The 17687-nt window shown below is 32.3% G+C and overlaps 1 protein-coding gene across 9 annotated transcripts in view; it reads left to right on the forward strand.

Annotated features, from left to right (window-relative positions):
* Window positions 1-1306: 1306 nt before the first annotated feature.
* The window catches only part of LOC134685075 (catenin delta-2-like), a 56436-nt gene continuing 40055 nt past the window's right edge, over window positions 1307-17687 (forward strand). For 3 of the 9 annotated variants that reach the window (XM_063544470.1, XM_063544475.1, XM_063544476.1), the window contains exons 1-4: window positions 1337-1454; window positions 5795-5913; window positions 12044-12115; window positions 15869-16014. In XM_063544470.1, coding sequence (XP_063400540.1) covers window positions 5830-5913; window positions 12044-12115; window positions 15869-16014 — 302 coding nt within the window. In that variant the 5' untranslated portion in view covers window positions 1337-1454; window positions 5795-5829. Of the gene's footprint in view, window positions 1455-1483; window positions 1607-1868; window positions 1890-5794; window positions 5914-11653; window positions 11779-12043; window positions 12116-15868; window positions 16015-17687 lie in introns of those variants that run through there. The other 6 variants (XM_063544473.1, XM_063544472.1, XM_063544474.1 and 3 more) reach the window with 6 other exon arrangements.

The raw sequence follows: 17687 nt of genomic DNA on the forward strand, positions 1-17687 counted from the left end.
GTGTTGCGTTTCTTACGTCGGTCAGGGAAGCAGGACAAGTCGCCCCACTGGAAAGTCGCCCCACACCTAGTCGCCCCACTTTTTCACCAACTCGCTCCACTTTAAAAAAAAAAAAAACCGCCACAACCTGGATCACCAACTCGCCCCACTTGTGAAATGTGTTAAATCCCGTTAATATTACTCCTGAAAACTCGCCCCACTGAATGGACAACGATAAAATCTAGATTAACATATCATTAACCAGGATGAATTTAGTAAAACCCATTAATAAAAGATATATAGAGCTTATTACCCGAAAAGTACTAACCGAAAAGTACAAAATGTATGACCAGAGCCCTAGTTAAGTCAGAGATTCCAAAAGTCGTATTCATGCCAGTACCTTGGCTGTTACACTCTCATGAACTAAAGTGTTCATCAGCAGATGTTTCGAGCCAGTGGTTGTCACATCATTACGATTCATTGGCATTACCATTTTTTTCTGCACAAAATGTTCAATTCGGCAATAAATGTCTCTTCAGTGATGCTCAAGGCCAAAATATTTGAAAAGCCACTTCTAGACATATCATTGAAAAACATGGAAGGACTTATATGAACCAAAAGTATAGAAATAGCCGGACATGAAAGTAGGGATTTGTATGAGGGGTTGCATTCCTTAATTCCCCAAAAAATCCAGAAATTGTGTAATAGCGAATTTTATAAACACAATAGTCGTATAATCGAAGTACTAGCTACTAGGCTGGTGATTCTTATGAAAAATCCTTGTTGGGAATAATTATCATTGTTCAAATATCAAATGTACATTTAAACAAAGGGATTGGACAAAAGGCAGTGCCTATACAAATCCTTTCCCATACAAGATGGATTAAATAACATGCATGATAGTATATAATTTTCTGATAAGTTAATAGATCATACGTTGTTGCAGTAATCAGGGGAGGCAATTCCCCCACTTCTTGAAGTATTTTTTGTGTTCATACATATATAAATAACTATGTTAACAAAGTCAAAGCAAGACCTACTGAAGGTAATGTCGAATTTTATACCACATTAATAAGTGTTGGTAAGGAATCAAGTAGATCATTAAGTGAATAATTATCATGAATATACAATACACGTCCCCCGGAATTATTAGTTTATTAAATTTTTTTTTAATTTAATTTTGTTTATGAATGTTTATTTTTGTACCCTTGTGTACTGGATTTCATACTGAACACATTTATAGTTTGGGATATGATCATGCAGAAATATTTAAAAGACTACTTTTGAAACGTTAAATCCACGTGTTGCATTTCTTTATTGGAAATGCCTGCAGCAGGAGTGTGTGTAATTGTTAGATCAACCAATCAACAGCCTGATTGACAGTCAGTGCGATTTTATGTGATCGGAAAAAACGGAAATCAGGTACCCGAAAAACGTGTTGATTATATTCATATGTGTTACAAATTATTAATTAGGTAAGAAAACATCCTCAGATACACTACTAAACAAAAATCTAACCAAACAGTTTTGTCAGCGAGAGTATCGATTAACCTATCGAACCGGTTCTTTTTACAGATTCAAAAAGTTTTTGTCTTTGTGTTGACTTTTTGGATTCCAGGTGTTCGAAGTATATTGCATCGTTTATCTGATACAAGCTTGCAATTAGATACATAAAAAAGAATCACACAAACATATTCTGACTTTAACTTATAATATTTATGCAACACAACATTTTGAGAAGTCCCTAAATAAATATGCAACTTTGTTTACAAATTTTCACCTGAAGCCGCCATGTTTGATTTGGAACTTACAGGTTGAGTAACTAATTACTAAGCACACCAGCTTATGACATAAGCACTAGTCATAACTGTGCAGGTATAAACAAGAACATCTTTGATTTACTACAAACTGTATGTATCTTTTATTCCAGCATTATAGTTTTAAGTTGAAAACAATGTATTTTAGTGAAGAAGTAAATAGTGAAATTATCTCCCTTTCTGACTTGAAATATTTTTTCATCTGTATCTGTATTTCCCAATTCTGTAATTAGGATGGGTACGTCACAGATTCCTTTCGGCTATTATGTGACAGGTTGGTCTGCGCACAATTAGTCGCGCTTGCTGAGGAGTGCTGATTTAAACTCCTGGGCAGTAGTGGCGCACACTACTGAGTCTTCCAGATGGTTCCAGTTTATTGCAGTGCGCACAAAAATAGAGTTCTTGTACTGTTCTGTCTTACTAGTTGGAACTATGACCGCACGTTTGTTGTTACGGACTTGGTGGTCTATAATGTTTTTTGTTACAAAGTTATTATATGTTGTTGCTTTGATTTGTCTCTTTGGTCTATGAAATTGGATTAAATCGTCGGGAGGAAGCGCTGGTATCTTCCCCTCAACCACTTTGAAAAAGAAGATCAGTCGTTGTTGTTGGCGTCTTGATTGTAATGACGGGAGCTGAAGTTCTTTTAGCATTTTTGTCATACATCCTTCCTCTCTTGATTTGTAGTCTTTGGTAATGAATCTAGCACCTCTCTTTTGTATGGATTCTAGTTTGTCGATGTCTTTTTGGGTATATGGGTCCCAAATAATTGATCCATACTCCATTATTGATTGTATGAGAGCTATATATGCAGTTTTACGGCATTCCATAGGACAGTGTTGTAGGTTCCTTCTAAGGAAGCCTAGGGTAGAACTGGCTTTGTTACACATATTTGTTATTTGTTCTTTCCATTTAAGATCTTCTTGTATTTGTAGTCCTAGGTATGGGTTGGATGACACTTGTTCAAGCGTGTGGTTGTTAAGGTTGTAAAAACGCTGACTTTTACTTTTCAGGCTAAGCATATAACATTTTTTGGCGTTGAAGCGCATACCCCAGTCGTCGGCCCATTTTTCTAGTGATTTGAGATCCTCTTGTAGTTTGTTATGGTCATTTTGGTTTTTGATTTCCCGGTAGAGCAAACAGTCGTCTGCAAATAGTCGTACTGATGAGTTTACTGCATCTGGGAGATCATTTATATGACACAGGAAGAGGATGGGTCCTAGTACCGTTCCTTGGGGGACTCCGGATTCAACTGAAGCATTGCTCGAGTTTTCTCCATCAAGTTGTACTCGCATTTTTCTTTCAGTTAGGAATGAAGTTAGCCATTTGTGGATATTTCCTCTAATTCCATATTGGTCTATTTTGTGCAAGAGTCTATCATGAGGTACTGTGTCGAACGCTTTTGAGAAATCCAGAATCGCAATATCTACTTGGTTTCCTTTATCATAGGATTGTAGCATATCATGGATTGTAATGGCAAGTTGGGTCTCACAGGAATATCCAGATCTAAAGCCGTGGTTTAGTGATGTTAATACATTATGCTTTTCCAGATGTTTGAGTATATGACGGCATATGATGTGCTCAAGAAGTTTACATGGTACTGATGTCAATGAGACTGGCCTGTAGTTTTCGGCCGCGTGTCGGTCTCCTTTCTTAAATATGCTAGAGATGTTTGCATTTCTCCAATCCTCTGGTAGTGTACCACTGTCTAGTGAGAGCTGGAATATGAGTGTTATGATTGGTGCCAGATGTTCGGCGCATTGTTTTAGTACTCTGTTTGGTATGTTGTCAGGACCAGATGCTTTGGATGGGTTTACTCTCTGTAGCAGCTTTTTAACTCCTTCTGATCTGATGGTAATTTGATGTATGGAGTCTTTTACCCTGATGTTTGTTTTGGGTAGTGTTTTAGTTGTTCCTTTTGTGAAGACAGACGCAAATTGCTCCAGTAGAATTTGCGCCTTCTCCTTACTGTCATTTATGAGCTGTCCATGTTTCTTTAGTGGTGCAACCCCTATATTGTCCTGTTTCCTTGACTTAACATACTTCCAGAAGGGTTTTGTGTTGTTCTTATTCATTCCTTCAATTATAGCGTTGTTAATATAATTGTTTTCTGCTTTCCTAATTTCTCTTTTGCATGTTTTTTGGAAATGGCGGTAGTTTGTCCATGATTTTGTTCTTTTGGCCTGGTTATACAAGTTTTGTTTTTTCTTCAGCATCTTTTTGATCTTTTGTGTTATCCATGGTAGTCTGTTGTTGGACTTGACTATTTTTGATGGTATGTTTTTATCAAGGCTGGCAAATAGGTGTTTCTTGAACATCTAACATTTCTTGTATTCATAATAAATACAGGTCCTCATTTCTCAATATTTAGACCACAAAAAAATAATGCAGTGTTATAATATCACATGTACAATGCATTTATCTTTATACATTTTTGGAAATGACAAATGGGTTGCAGTTTTCTGTCATATTTTGATGTTTCACTTCAATCAATAGACCACTTTCGAGTTCATCCATAACCGATTCACCGGAGAAAACTCTTCAATTATACACGCCTTTGTGACTTCATTTACCAGATAGAGTGGCTCTCCTGTATCCCTGCACTATAAATGTTCATCAAATGCTAAGTGATCGTCATTGTGCATCGTAAACTAGAAATAATATTTGTTCCGTAGGTAACTAATCACAATTTCCTAATGACAGCAGTGCAGATTGTCAATTATGAGAGTTTGATTTGCTGAATTATTCGTGCAATATAGCTTTATAGTTTTTCAACCACTCGCTCAACATTGAAACCGAAGTCATGACGCACCTAAACGCATGAGTGATGTTCACTAAAACCAAAGTTTTTGACGGAAATGCATCGAACTCGAAAGTTGTCTATTGTCTATACCACTTTATGTGAGTTCGTGGTCTAGTGGTTAAGACCGATGGCTACAGTACTGAAGGTCCCGAGTTTAATTCTCACTTGGGGTGCTAAAAATATCAATGCATCAGAAAAGTAATGTTCACCCTCTCACACACATCTCTGGTACCCAGACCGGAGTTTTAACTAGAATGGGTACTTTTGGGCCCTGGTTGGTCAAAGTTGTCCCCTACTTTGACCTGGAGTTCAATCTTCTGATATCTCTCTGGTTTGTCTATTTCCACCAAGTGGCCCAGTGGTTTTCTCTGAGTACTCTAACTCATGTTACTTGCAACATTTCTAGACATATTAATTGTTACTTCAATAAGTGATTTAAGAAATAACTCATTTCAGTATTTCCCCTGACTGAACATGCTAAATAAAGTTTTGATTGGTGTTATTTGGGTATTTAAAAGTTATTTCTTTTTGCCACCATGTTGGGAGTCAATTTTCTCAAATTCTTTCATAAATCAACAATATTTGACATTTTATAATGATTTTTTACTGGTCACTTGACTAGAAAAAGTTTTTTTACAAACTTTCATTTGTCTTTAAGCTTTGTATGAAAGTATAACAAGATCTAATATTTATCATGCAGGGTTCTCGCTAAGGATTTTTGAAGACGAGTCCAGGGACTCGTCATTTTTGGCCATGGTGAGTCCAACAGCAAGAAGATTATATTTTGTTGCAATATAATGTAATATTTTAGTTTCCATGGCCTAACAGAGCAATGAAATGACATTAAATTTAGACTACTTTTTAAACTTTTGCTATAAAATGATGATATTTGTGTTTAACTGTGTTCAGTTTATACAAAATATTTCAATATTGATGTATCTGTGGACTCACCAGTTTTGAAAATGGTGAGTCCAGACAGATTTTGATGAGTCCAGGACTCATGGACTCGCCTTAGCGAGAACCCTGTCATGTTTATAGGATCTATTAGATTTACTTCAAACAAGTTGATTAGTCCATGTTCATAAAGTAATTTAGGAAACTACCCAAGTTATTGAAGTTAAAGAGGCAGAGGTATAATACACATATCTCACACTCATATTTGAATATTCACATTGTGACATGTTTTTTGTTGTAGATAAACTATTGCTTTACCAGATGAAGATGTAAACAATGCCTGCAGGTCATTATGACCCTCAGACTTCTTACAATGGTGATGATTCTGCAGCTAGCATTCTAAAATCAGTACAAGCACAGGTAAGTACTAATCTACACATACATTCACCTACAATGATTTACTTTTACAAATTGTGAATTGGATGAACAGTTGTCTCATTGGAACTCATACTACATCTTATACCTGTATACATGTACATGATATAACAGATTGTTTTACATATGCATTGTCATATCAGGGCCTTTTATAGCTGACTATGTGGTATGGGCTTTGCTCAATGTTGAAGGCCATACGATGACCTATAGTTGTTAATATCTGTGTCATTTTGGTCTATTGTTGACAGTTGTCTCATTGGCAATCATACCACATCTTCTTTTTTATATAAACAATTGAAAAAGAGTAATAAATGTTAGGAGTATCCATGCATTTACCTTGTACAAATGCGGAACAAAACTGAAGAATCTTTTCTTACAATGTTAACACTTATTAAGAACCAACTGTAATATCAGTTGGAAAGGGCTTAAATCATCTGCAAGAATATCCATTGATGAAAATTTAAAAATGAAGGAACTTTGACCAGAACAAAACACCACCAAAAAGAACAATAAAATAATGGTTTCCTCCCATTTTTTTTGTAAGGCCAAATTATAAAATGTGTGGTTCCTTGTACATGTATGTCCTCTTAAAAAATAGGGTCAGTAATTAGACCTTTTTTGTGCCCCCTCCATACCAGAGGGGGCATTAACTTTTATCTGTGTCCAAACGTATGTCATGTTTTTGCAGACGTCCTAATTATTTTGTTTGTTCTTTAACTTAACACAAATTAAAAAACACAGATCAAGTCTGAATTTTTAAGGTGTCACTTACCATTTTAGAGTTACTCCCCTTTACATTCTCTTTTTCTGGTTTGCCTCATCTAAATGTGAATCTTAAACAGTGCTTATTACTTGTTTTACTACAATACAAAGATCAAGTTTGAATCTGCTGGAGTCATTTTTACCATTCTATAGTTATGCCCCTTTGCAAATGGAAAACTTTCTTATTTTGTTTCCATTCTCTTACTAAATTTGACGTTTTTAAATGTTATGAAACTCATACACCCTGCATGCTTATTACCACAAAACTCAAATTTGAGTAGTGTCACTTTAACCGTTCTTCAGTTATGTCCCTGTACAAGGTTGTATCCCAGAGTGAGCACCATTTGTGTCCCATGACACATTTCCCATTTATCTATTGTCTAAATCCTGAGGATTTTTTTTTCATAGAGTTAGTTACAGTATTATTCATATCCCTTCTGTAAGTTTACCACTTTATGTGTTTGGCTGTGAAATAAACATGCATATTACTGTATGCTTTTTATACGACCGCAAATTTTGAAAAAAATTTCGTCGTATATTGCTATCACGTTGGCGTCGTCGTCGTCTGTATACTTTTAGTTTTCGCACTCTAACTTTAGTAAAAGTGAATAGAAATCTAATTTTAACACAAGGTTTATGACCATAAAAGGAAGGTTGGTATTGATTTTGGGAGTTTTGGTCCCAACATTTTAGGAATTAGGGGCCAAAAAGGGCCCAAATAAGCATTTTCTTGGTTTTCGCACTATAACTTTAGTTTAAGTTAATAGAAATCTATGAAATTTTGACACAAGGTTGATGACCACAAAAGAAAGGTTGGGATTGATTTTGGGAGTTTTGGTTTTAAGAGTTTAGGAATAAGGGGCCAAAAAGGGACCCAAATAAGCATTTTTCTTGGTTTTCGCACCATAACGTTAGTATAAGTAAATAGAAATCTATGAAATTTAAACACAAGGTTAATGACCATAAAAGGAAAGTTGGTATTGATTTTGGGAGTTTTGGTCCCAACAGTTTAGGAAAAAGGGGCCCAAAGGGTCCAAAATTAAACTTTGTTTGATTTCATCAAAATTGAATAATTGGGGTTCTTTGATATGCCGAATCTAACTGTGTATGTAGATTCTTTACTTTTGGTCCCGTTTTCAAATTGGTCTACATTAAGGTCCAAAGGGTCCAAAATTAAACTTAGTTTGATTTCAACAAAAATTGAATCCTTGGGGTTCTTTGATATGCTGAATCTAAAAATGAACTTAGATTTTTTATTATTGGCCCAGTTTTCAAATTGGCCCAAATCGGGGTCCAAAATTAAACTTTTTTGATTTCATCAAAAATTGAATAAATGGGGTTCTTTGATATGCCAAATCTAACTGTGTATGTAGATTCTTCATTTTTGGTCCCGTTTTCAAATTGGCCTACATTAAGGTCCAAAGAGTCCAAAATTAAACTAAGTTTGATTTTAACAAAAAATAAATTCTTGGGCCTCTTTGATATGCTGAAAATAAACATGTACTTAGATTTTTGATTATGGGCCCAGTTTTCAAGTTGGTCCAAATCAGGATCTAAAATTATTATATTAAGTATTGTGGAATAGCAAGTCTTTTCAATTGCACAGTATTGTGCAATGGCAAGAAATATCTAATTTCACAATATTGTGAAATAGCAAATTTTTTTTCAATTAGAGTTATCTTTCTTTGTCCAAAATAGTAAGCAAGAAATATCTTATTGCAAATTTTTTTTTTGATTGGAGTTATCTTTCTTTGTCCAGAATCAACTTAAATCTTTGTTATATACAATATACAATGTATATTCACTTTTTACTACCAACTGATAAATTTAAATAATCTTTACCATTCAGTGATAACAAGCAGTTTTTTTACATTTTATTTAGTTTATTTTATGATGTATTTAAATGAGTAGTTATTGTTGCAAACTCCATTAGAATATTTTAATTGAGATTAGTTTTGGAATAAGGGAAAGGGGGATGTGATTAAAAAATTGGGTTCAATTTTTCTCATTTGAAATTTCATAAATAAAAAGAAAATTTCTTCAAACATTATTTTGAAAGGATTAATATTGAACAGCATAGTGAATTGCTCTTAGAGAAAACAAAATTTTTAAGTTCATTAGAACACATTCATTCTGTGTCAGAAACCTATGCTGTGTCAACTATTTAATCACAATCCAAATTTAGAGCTGAATCCAGCTTGAAAGTTGTGTCCATACTTGCCCCAACCGTTCAGGGTTCAACCTCTGCGGTCGTATAAAGCTACGCCCTGCGAAGCATCTGGTTGATAAATATTGTTTGCAATTCTCTCAAAAAATTGTTGCACATATGTTTTCCAAGAGCAATTTTATTCAATTGTTACATTTAGATGTACATGTATTGCATTTGATACACATGTGATACATGTATGTACACCTTTGTTATTGTATGTGTATCTTAATTTTTGGGGTGCTTTCTTTGAATTATCAAGCTGTGAGTCTCCCCTGGTAATGAAGATTCCATTTTTGACAGTAAAGATCACTGCATTTAAGTTTTATATTTCTACATGTAAGTCTGGATTGTCTAGACTAGAATACAACTTTTTTTTACATATCTCAGTCAGTAGTTTTAGTCTGATAACAGTCTGTGTACATCACTTTAGGGTACACATGTATATATGCATGTATGTAACAATATATAAATGTATCATGCATCTTTTTAAAGTGGAGTATTGAATTTGCAGAAAATTAGTGTACATGTTTAAAGAATGTATTAATAATTGCATTTTATTATGCCCCATATATGTGCATTATGTTTTCTTATCGAGACAGTTTTTGACATGTTCCCCATGGTTTGATCTTTCTAAATTTTAGGCCATATAAGAGATTTTCACCCATTTTCATGGTCCACTGATGAACATAGAAAATGATAGTGCGAATAGGGCATCCATATACTTTGAACACATTCTTGTTTATTAATAATTTCAAGATTTGACAACATGAAATAATTATAATTAATTGCCAAATAAAATTTAAAGTATATACATGTTTCCTACTTTTATACATGTATGTCACACTTGAGTCACACAAAAGAGTATCTTAAATTTGTTTAAAGGTTCACTTAGTGGTAAAATGATCTACAGTGTATATTGAGAAAACTGCAGGTTCCTGGACAACATGTTATTGGGGTAAAAAATGATGTGTTAAAAATCCTAATTTCCTCGAAAAAATTAAAAATGTTTATACAATCAGTGGTTTTCCTATTGTGTTGAGGAAGGGGCCCAGGTCCATATGCATGTACATGTAGATAGTAAGATTCGTTTAAAATTATTTTCCATGTGCAATGGCACTGTAGAATAGAAACAGCTTCTTGCTCTAATATAAACATCAATTTGTCATATATGAATGGTGACATACATGTATTAATAAGAAGACCAGAATAACATTGGTTTCACAAATAAATAAAAAATACTTCAAATGCAGTACAAATTACACCTCATTCTAAAAAAATCACTGTGGTTTTGCAATTCAATATCATGTGACTTCCTAAAGAAGTAACATTATGAAAAAATTCATGACTAATTTATGATACTGTCACCTAAATATTTCGGTTGATTGATTAAGAACAATGGTTTATAATTTATTGCAAAATGTAAGTTAAAATTTAGTTTGTAAAAACATGGATAATGTAAAAGTGTAGGCATGATATGTACATATATGACTTTACAACAACAACAAAAAGAAATAATGTCTAAGTATTTAAGAGATTTTAAACATTGTTTATGCATCATTTATCTGTCATTTCAGTAATTAAATCTACATATAAAATATGTACAATGTTGTTTGAAAAGAAAATATGCTTTAAAGTGTCAAAAACAATTCACTCATATTCACATGTTAGCCTCTGGTTTAAATTTCTTGTAAATATTATATACATTTAACAAATAAAATGTGTTTTCTAAAGCAGGTACAATGTATGCCTTAAAGTGTCAATTTCTAGGTTGATATTTCAGTCTCTGGTATAAATTTCAATTAATACTTGTAGGTGCAGTTGTTCAAACTACATATATATATATATTTCATAAACACATAATTCTAAATTCATGAAATTACAATGTAGATATATGCTTTAGATTGTCAAATATGATGTACTAAGTACAAAAATGTACACATGTCAGCCTCTGGTTTAGATTTCCAATAATTTATACAATTGTACAACCGATAAATAACATATTTCTAAAAAATGCAGTTGTATAAACTATCTAAAACATGTATTTCTTAATTCAATATTCTTTTTGTGTGAGACACTAGGTTCTCATGTTAGCGTCTTTTTTATCCTCCATAATTGATGCAGTTGTATAAACTATTAAATTTCATTCCTGTTGCTTTGTGGGTACATGTATTTTCTCACGCTGTAATATGATTTCAATAATTTATTATTAAAACGAACACAAACAAATTGTGTAGGAAATGATGTAAGCTAATAAATAGTGGAATAGTCACTGACATTCCAATCATTATGTATTTATAACACCTGAATGAGCACGCTCAGTGAGTCAGTTAGGAAAAGGGTTTTACCTGTAAACATTGCTTTTACCTGTCAGGTGTAAATTAAAAAATCAAATAAATTCGACATAAATTCAGTAATATTTAAATCAAATAAAACTTGTATTGGAGCATATAAATTTTATAGGTGTAAAAACATTTATATATGTTTATCTTGACAAACAAATATAAAGTACTGATAAACAGGATTAAAATTTTCCTTTTTTGAACCCTTATCAAAGGACAGAAAAAATGACAACACACATTTGAATACACAATACCTTGAACTCCCACAAATATTTGTGAACTCAAACACCCAGACACATTCTCATCATTGTCCTATTGTCTAGGTCGTTGTAACATGTAGGAAATGTAAATGTAAATAAATCGGTGCACATATTGGGCCATTATTGGAACGTAATTAAACTGTTTTATTGATGTACAATATATACATTGATTCATTGTATTGTGACAGTGCATGTATAATGTGAATTAGGGAGTTTACTATTCATGTAATCCTTTGTGGAAAAAATATATCTAAAGATATCCAGAAACAGTTATTTACATGTAAGAAAAACAAGATTTATTGGATACTATGATATTTGTGTAAACAAGTTTGATATATATATATAAAATATATATGATATGAATTGAAATATTTGGATATGCATACATTTTACAAATTGTGACTTGGATGGAGATTTGTCTCATAGGCACTCATGCCACATCTTCTTCTATAAATTTAATTTATTATTGGATTTAAAATAATTAACAAGTGTTTGTGCTTTACCAGTGGATTAACATTCAAGTTATGGATTATTAATTTTTTCAGGAAGCAGAATTTGAAAGACTTACAAGAAAATTAGAAGCCGAAAGAGAAACTGTAGGACATAAGTTTAGAGAGGTGAGTAAAGGAAAGATCACAAGAATAGTGCTTGTTTTATTTTGCTGTGTTTATATTTACTGTATATTATATTTTTTTTCATTCATTATTTTGCACTTAAATCAAGCTCTTAGTTTTCTCAAGTGAATTGTTTTACATTTGTTATTATGAGGCATTTTATAACTGACTATGCAGTATGTCTTTAATTCATTGTTAAAGGTGGTATAATGACCCAAAGTTGTTGATTTTTGTGTCATTTTGATCTCTTGTGTCGATTTGTCTAATTTGCAATCATACCACATCTTCCTAATTTGATTTATATATACATAGATGTAGCTATAGTTAGATATATATAGACTAGTATGGAACACTTTGCTTTCATTATATTTTCAACTCCTTTTGGATTGTCTTTTCTTGTTGTCTGATGATTTCCATCAATTACAATTTAGTGTTCTCCCCAGGGGCTTTATTGTAAGGTGATGCAATCTGAAATCTTTCTTTATCATGTTTATAGATTGTGTTATACATGTGATGCTATAATTTCTAGTGACAAGATTTGTATTTTAAAATTCAATGTTTTTAAAGTTGGATACGGTCACTGGAATGATTTCATCATGTTTATATAGTAATAAAATGAATGACAAAAGAACAAGAAGAAATTGAAGATGGTCATACATATTCCAATAAAAAGATGCTTTGTCAGATGGAGTTCTTTTTATTAGTACACTTATATACCAGGGGTTGCAAAACATTTTTATTCATATTTATATCAATACATGTACCAGAAACTACACTAATTAACACGACCCAATTACTAGTTGGTACATACATTTTGTACATGTACCAGAAATAACATATGTTTTATCTGACAGTGCAATATTTGGCATGTATATAAATAAAGAATACAAACAATCTCTGAATTAAGTAATTATGCTGTGTACTTTGAGCTCCTTATTGTAAACTGTACATTTCTACTGTTCTTGTCTCATTCTGTTGTTGTAAATGTGCACTCTTAGAAAAAAGAAAGACACTCCATTATTAAACAATCATTGAAGTAAGACAACATTATTTAAATGCACCATGACGGATCATATAGCATTAATTTAACTTAACAAATAAATAACATTTCATGAAGTAATTTTTTATGAAGTTTCATAAGAATTTTATGATTAAAAGCAGGATATAATAAATTAATAAGAAACTTGTTATTTTCTAAAACTAAAATGATTTTTTTTTTTATATCAAAGATTGCATTGCAGTATTTATTCATGACTTTTGAAGTATTACACTGTATTAGCATGATAAGTTTATGTTAAGATTGTTATTTATAAATACAATTACTTAAGTAAAAAAGAATAACTTGACATATACTTTTATACATTTGCCTATAAAATGTATCAATTGAAATACTGGTATACCAGAGTCTGATATTTGCTTGCTAGTCGACTACTTTCAAAATGAAGACTTAAATTGACTTCTCACAGGATGTTTTGTATAGCTTGACTACTTTCACAATGAAGACTTAAATTGACTTCTCACAGGATGTTTTGTATAGCTTGACTACTTTCACAATGAAGACTTAAATTGACTTCTCACAGGATGTTTTGTATAGCTTGACTACTTTCACAATGAAGACTTAAATTGACTTCTCACAGGATGTTTTGTATAGCTTGACTACTTTCACAATGAAGACTTAAATTGACTTCTCACAGGATGTTTTGTATAGCTTGACTACTTTCAAAATGAAGATTTAAATTGACTTCTCACAGGATGTTTTGTATAGCTTGACTACTTTCAAAATGAAGATTTAAATTGACTTCTCACAGGATGTTTTGTATAGCATGTATAGCTTGATTTATATGGGTATATATCAGGTATTTTAAAGGTGGACCTAAAAATGTTGTATAATCGGTTTTCAGGAATGTATTTGATTATTTTTTGGGCACATACATGTAGTTATTTTCACCTATCACTGATATTAGTTCTAAACAAAATTTAAATACACACTCAACTGCCAAAATTTCAATTCTGTGTCCACAAGTTGTAATTTATCAATGTTTCTGGTTATAAAACAATGTGTTGTTTCCTACCTGAATACTTTTGCAATGTGTAAGCACTTTAAAGATTAATCTTGACTTCATTTTAAAACATGATTTATTCGCTTTCATCAAATTATAAAGACACAAAGGTTTCAAAAATAAACTTGGTTTTAGTTACCAAGATATTTGAGTAATTTGAATTTTCGTTTCAAATCATTTCCCTGTTTAGATAATTACTTGTCTCAAACTAGCCAAAGTTTTCTTTTTGTTAAAAACATGCATTTGATGTTCTCTGTTTACAGTTGAATGATATCAACTCTCATAAAGACATTTGATAAATTAAATCGCTACTGTCTGTTGTGTCTGGGTCAGCTAGAGGTAAAATTATAACATGTATAAATTACATTTGTACCTAAAATGATTTCATGTCATTAATTGATAGCTAAGTAGATGAAAGTAAAACTAATAAACAGGTGTTAAATGGCTAACAATACCTGATTGTACTTGGCTTTAATATCGCTGAGGTTCATATATTTAGCAAGCTAATTAGCATGTTACTTGTGTGGTCATATAGGTTTGTACTAAGACCTATGATTGAATTTGTGCAAATATTTATGTTTTGAAATTGACATTTCCTATTAAATCTGAAATTATTAGCCTCTTTGTGATATCACATTTGCTCCTATATGTATACAATCTGAAACACGATTGCTTTCATTAAATGAATATGATATTAGATTTCCCAGAACTTCATCAATGATTAATTAAAGGTTTTTGACCTGATTGGGTTCAATCTATCTTCATCGTTTATTGGGTACACTAACGGTAAAAAAGAATTCTAATATTTCAAGAATAAAAAAAATGAGTGAAATTGAAGGTCTTTGTTACTTTCTTGAGTCAGTTTCACAAAGAAACTTATGACTAAGATTAATCGTAGGTATTCTGAATTGTCAATGACTTAAATTACGATCAATCTTGGATGTAAGTATTTTTGTGTAACTGACTCCAGGAATTTTAAAACAAAGCCTAAATTGGGCAAAGTAATTGTCATTTGGTCTCTTGTGAAGAGATCATACCACATATCCTAATTTCATATGCTGTGACATTTACAGGAAAAACTAAACCAAATCATATAACTTTGTTTGGGGTTTCCATTGTACAATGTTGTACAGTGGATACATTTCATAATTCAGAATAGAATTTCTGAGAAGTGTTTTGGATTGAATTAATGACAAGATCTGAATAATTATTCTTATCAATGTCTGTACACATTATGTGCATTTGATGCCTGACATTAGAAGTACATATGAATTTCAAAAAGCTTGTACATTTATTTGTACTTTGCATGCAGTATATATGTACAATATTAGAATTGGGTTGCAGCTTGTTATGGATAGTTTATAACTTGTTTGCTTCTCCCAGAATTCCATTTATTTGTTTTGGTGTTTGGACTAGTTTTTACCTCATAAGTATCCTATTTTGCAATAGAACCTTTATAGTCAAACCTGCTATATATAAAGATCCTGTGCATATAGTGATATGCCAGGTCACCCTCATTTTGAATTGTCCCTCTGTATTGATACCAACCTTTCAAAAGATCCCCTCTCATATGATGGGTGACCTTTTATACAGGTTTGACTGTAGTTCATGTATAGCTAAGTTTCTGTTAGGTATTCTGTTACCCTTTTTAGTTTTGCATGGACCTTTAGTAGTGTTTGGTTTTATATCATTGCAGTACAGGGTGGGAAGTCAGGCCGATAGTATGAATAGCATCAATAGCGCAGATGATTCTTATTGGCGTAGTCCTCACTCTGACTCACGACTCCATGATGATACCGTGGGGGACTCTAAAATGAGCTCACACCTCCTTGACTCCTGCCTGTAAGTATTTTTGGTAGAGGGTAGGTTTTAATGTTAGGATGATGATGAGGTATCTAATTGAATTTCATCAGGCAATGAATATACTAAACTGGTCTTACTTAGATTCTGTTCTCTCTGATGTCTAAAAGAAAAAGGATTGTTGACAACTGAATAAAAGATATACCATCATGGTATTTTGGGGGGAAATATTTTTTGGAGGGAAAAAAACAACATTGCTTTATTAAGCTTGGCCACAACTTGATGGCAGTGCCTGCAATTTATTATGGGTTTGCATAAATACTGCTTATTCCTAACCTTTGTTTATTTGCATTGTTGTAGAGCTGTAAGTTTATATGACATCTATCTGCCAACTGTGTTTTTGCATGATTTGTCATTTATATATGCACATAAGTATAAAACTTGAACATGATGATGTACATGTATCAATAACCATAAACATTATCCTTGTACATATACATGTAGACCTGATAGAACGGTATATGTATATATACTAAGTACTCATTCATATTCCTGGGGTTTAGCTATTGTGTAGTTCATGATTACATGTGAATGAGGAATAATGTTCAAAGGAGTAGGTCCGGTAAGAGCCCTTTTTTGGCCCCAAAATATAGCAGTTTTACAAAATTGTTAAAATGTAAACTTTTAGTTATTTATTGGATAGTAGAATGGTTCTGCTACATAAATATTGGCTGTTTTTGACAATACAATGCAAATATATTGAGTACTAGCACCATTAAGTCATGCTAAATTACTGAAATCTTCACAATTCCAGCATTTTAGTTAAATTTTAGACGGTTTCCGTGTAAAACGAAAGTGGCTGCATTCGTGTTCATCCAAAATATTGAAATGGAAGTTGTATTTGATGATAATACATAACATAAATATATAAAGATTTAGGATGAACACGGATGCGGCCACTTTCATTTTTGACAAAAACTATCTGAAAAGTGACATTTTTTTGCATCTTTGGTAGATTTATCATATTTTAGCTTAAATCGGATCGTTTTAAATGACTAAAAGAGTTAAAATCTTTCACATACAATAATTGAATCAAATGAAATAGACACTTAAGTGTTTAAAAAGTGGTCAAAAACTTTCGTTAGATGAAACTAAAATTTGAGGCCAAAATCGGTCCTTACCGGACCTACTCTTTTCTTATTGGCTTTCATATCATTGAAGTCATGAAAGGAAGAACTTTCACATGCACATTTTTACCTAATTCAATAAAATTGGAATCCAGAAAAATCATTAGATAAAAAGTAAATGATGTTTGTTCATACATGTATACCATTGTTTGTCATATCCATTGGTATCTTGTTTGATAGTGTTTGTCATAACCATTGGTATCTTGTTTGATAGTGTTTGTCATATCCATTGGTATCTTGTTTGATAGTGTTTGTCATATCCATTGGTATCTTGTTTGATAGTGTTTGTCATATCCATTGGTATCTTGTTTGATAGTGTTTGTCATATCCATTGGTATCTTGTATGATAGAAGACATCGTATAGGTAAACACCACTCAAGTCATCAACATTGTATAGGTAAACACCACTCAAGTCATCAACATCGTATAGGTAAACACCACTCAAGTCATCAACATCGTATAGGTAAACATCACTCAAGTCATCAACATTGTATAGGTAAACACCACTCAAGTCATCAACATCGTATA

The sequence above is a fragment of the Mytilus trossulus genome, chromosome 9 (assembly GCF_036588685.1).
Source record: "Mytilus trossulus isolate FHL-02 chromosome 9, PNRI_Mtr1.1.1.hap1, whole genome shotgun sequence".
Lineage (NCBI taxonomy): Eukaryota > Metazoa > Mollusca > Bivalvia > Mytilida > Mytilidae > Mytilus > Mytilus trossulus.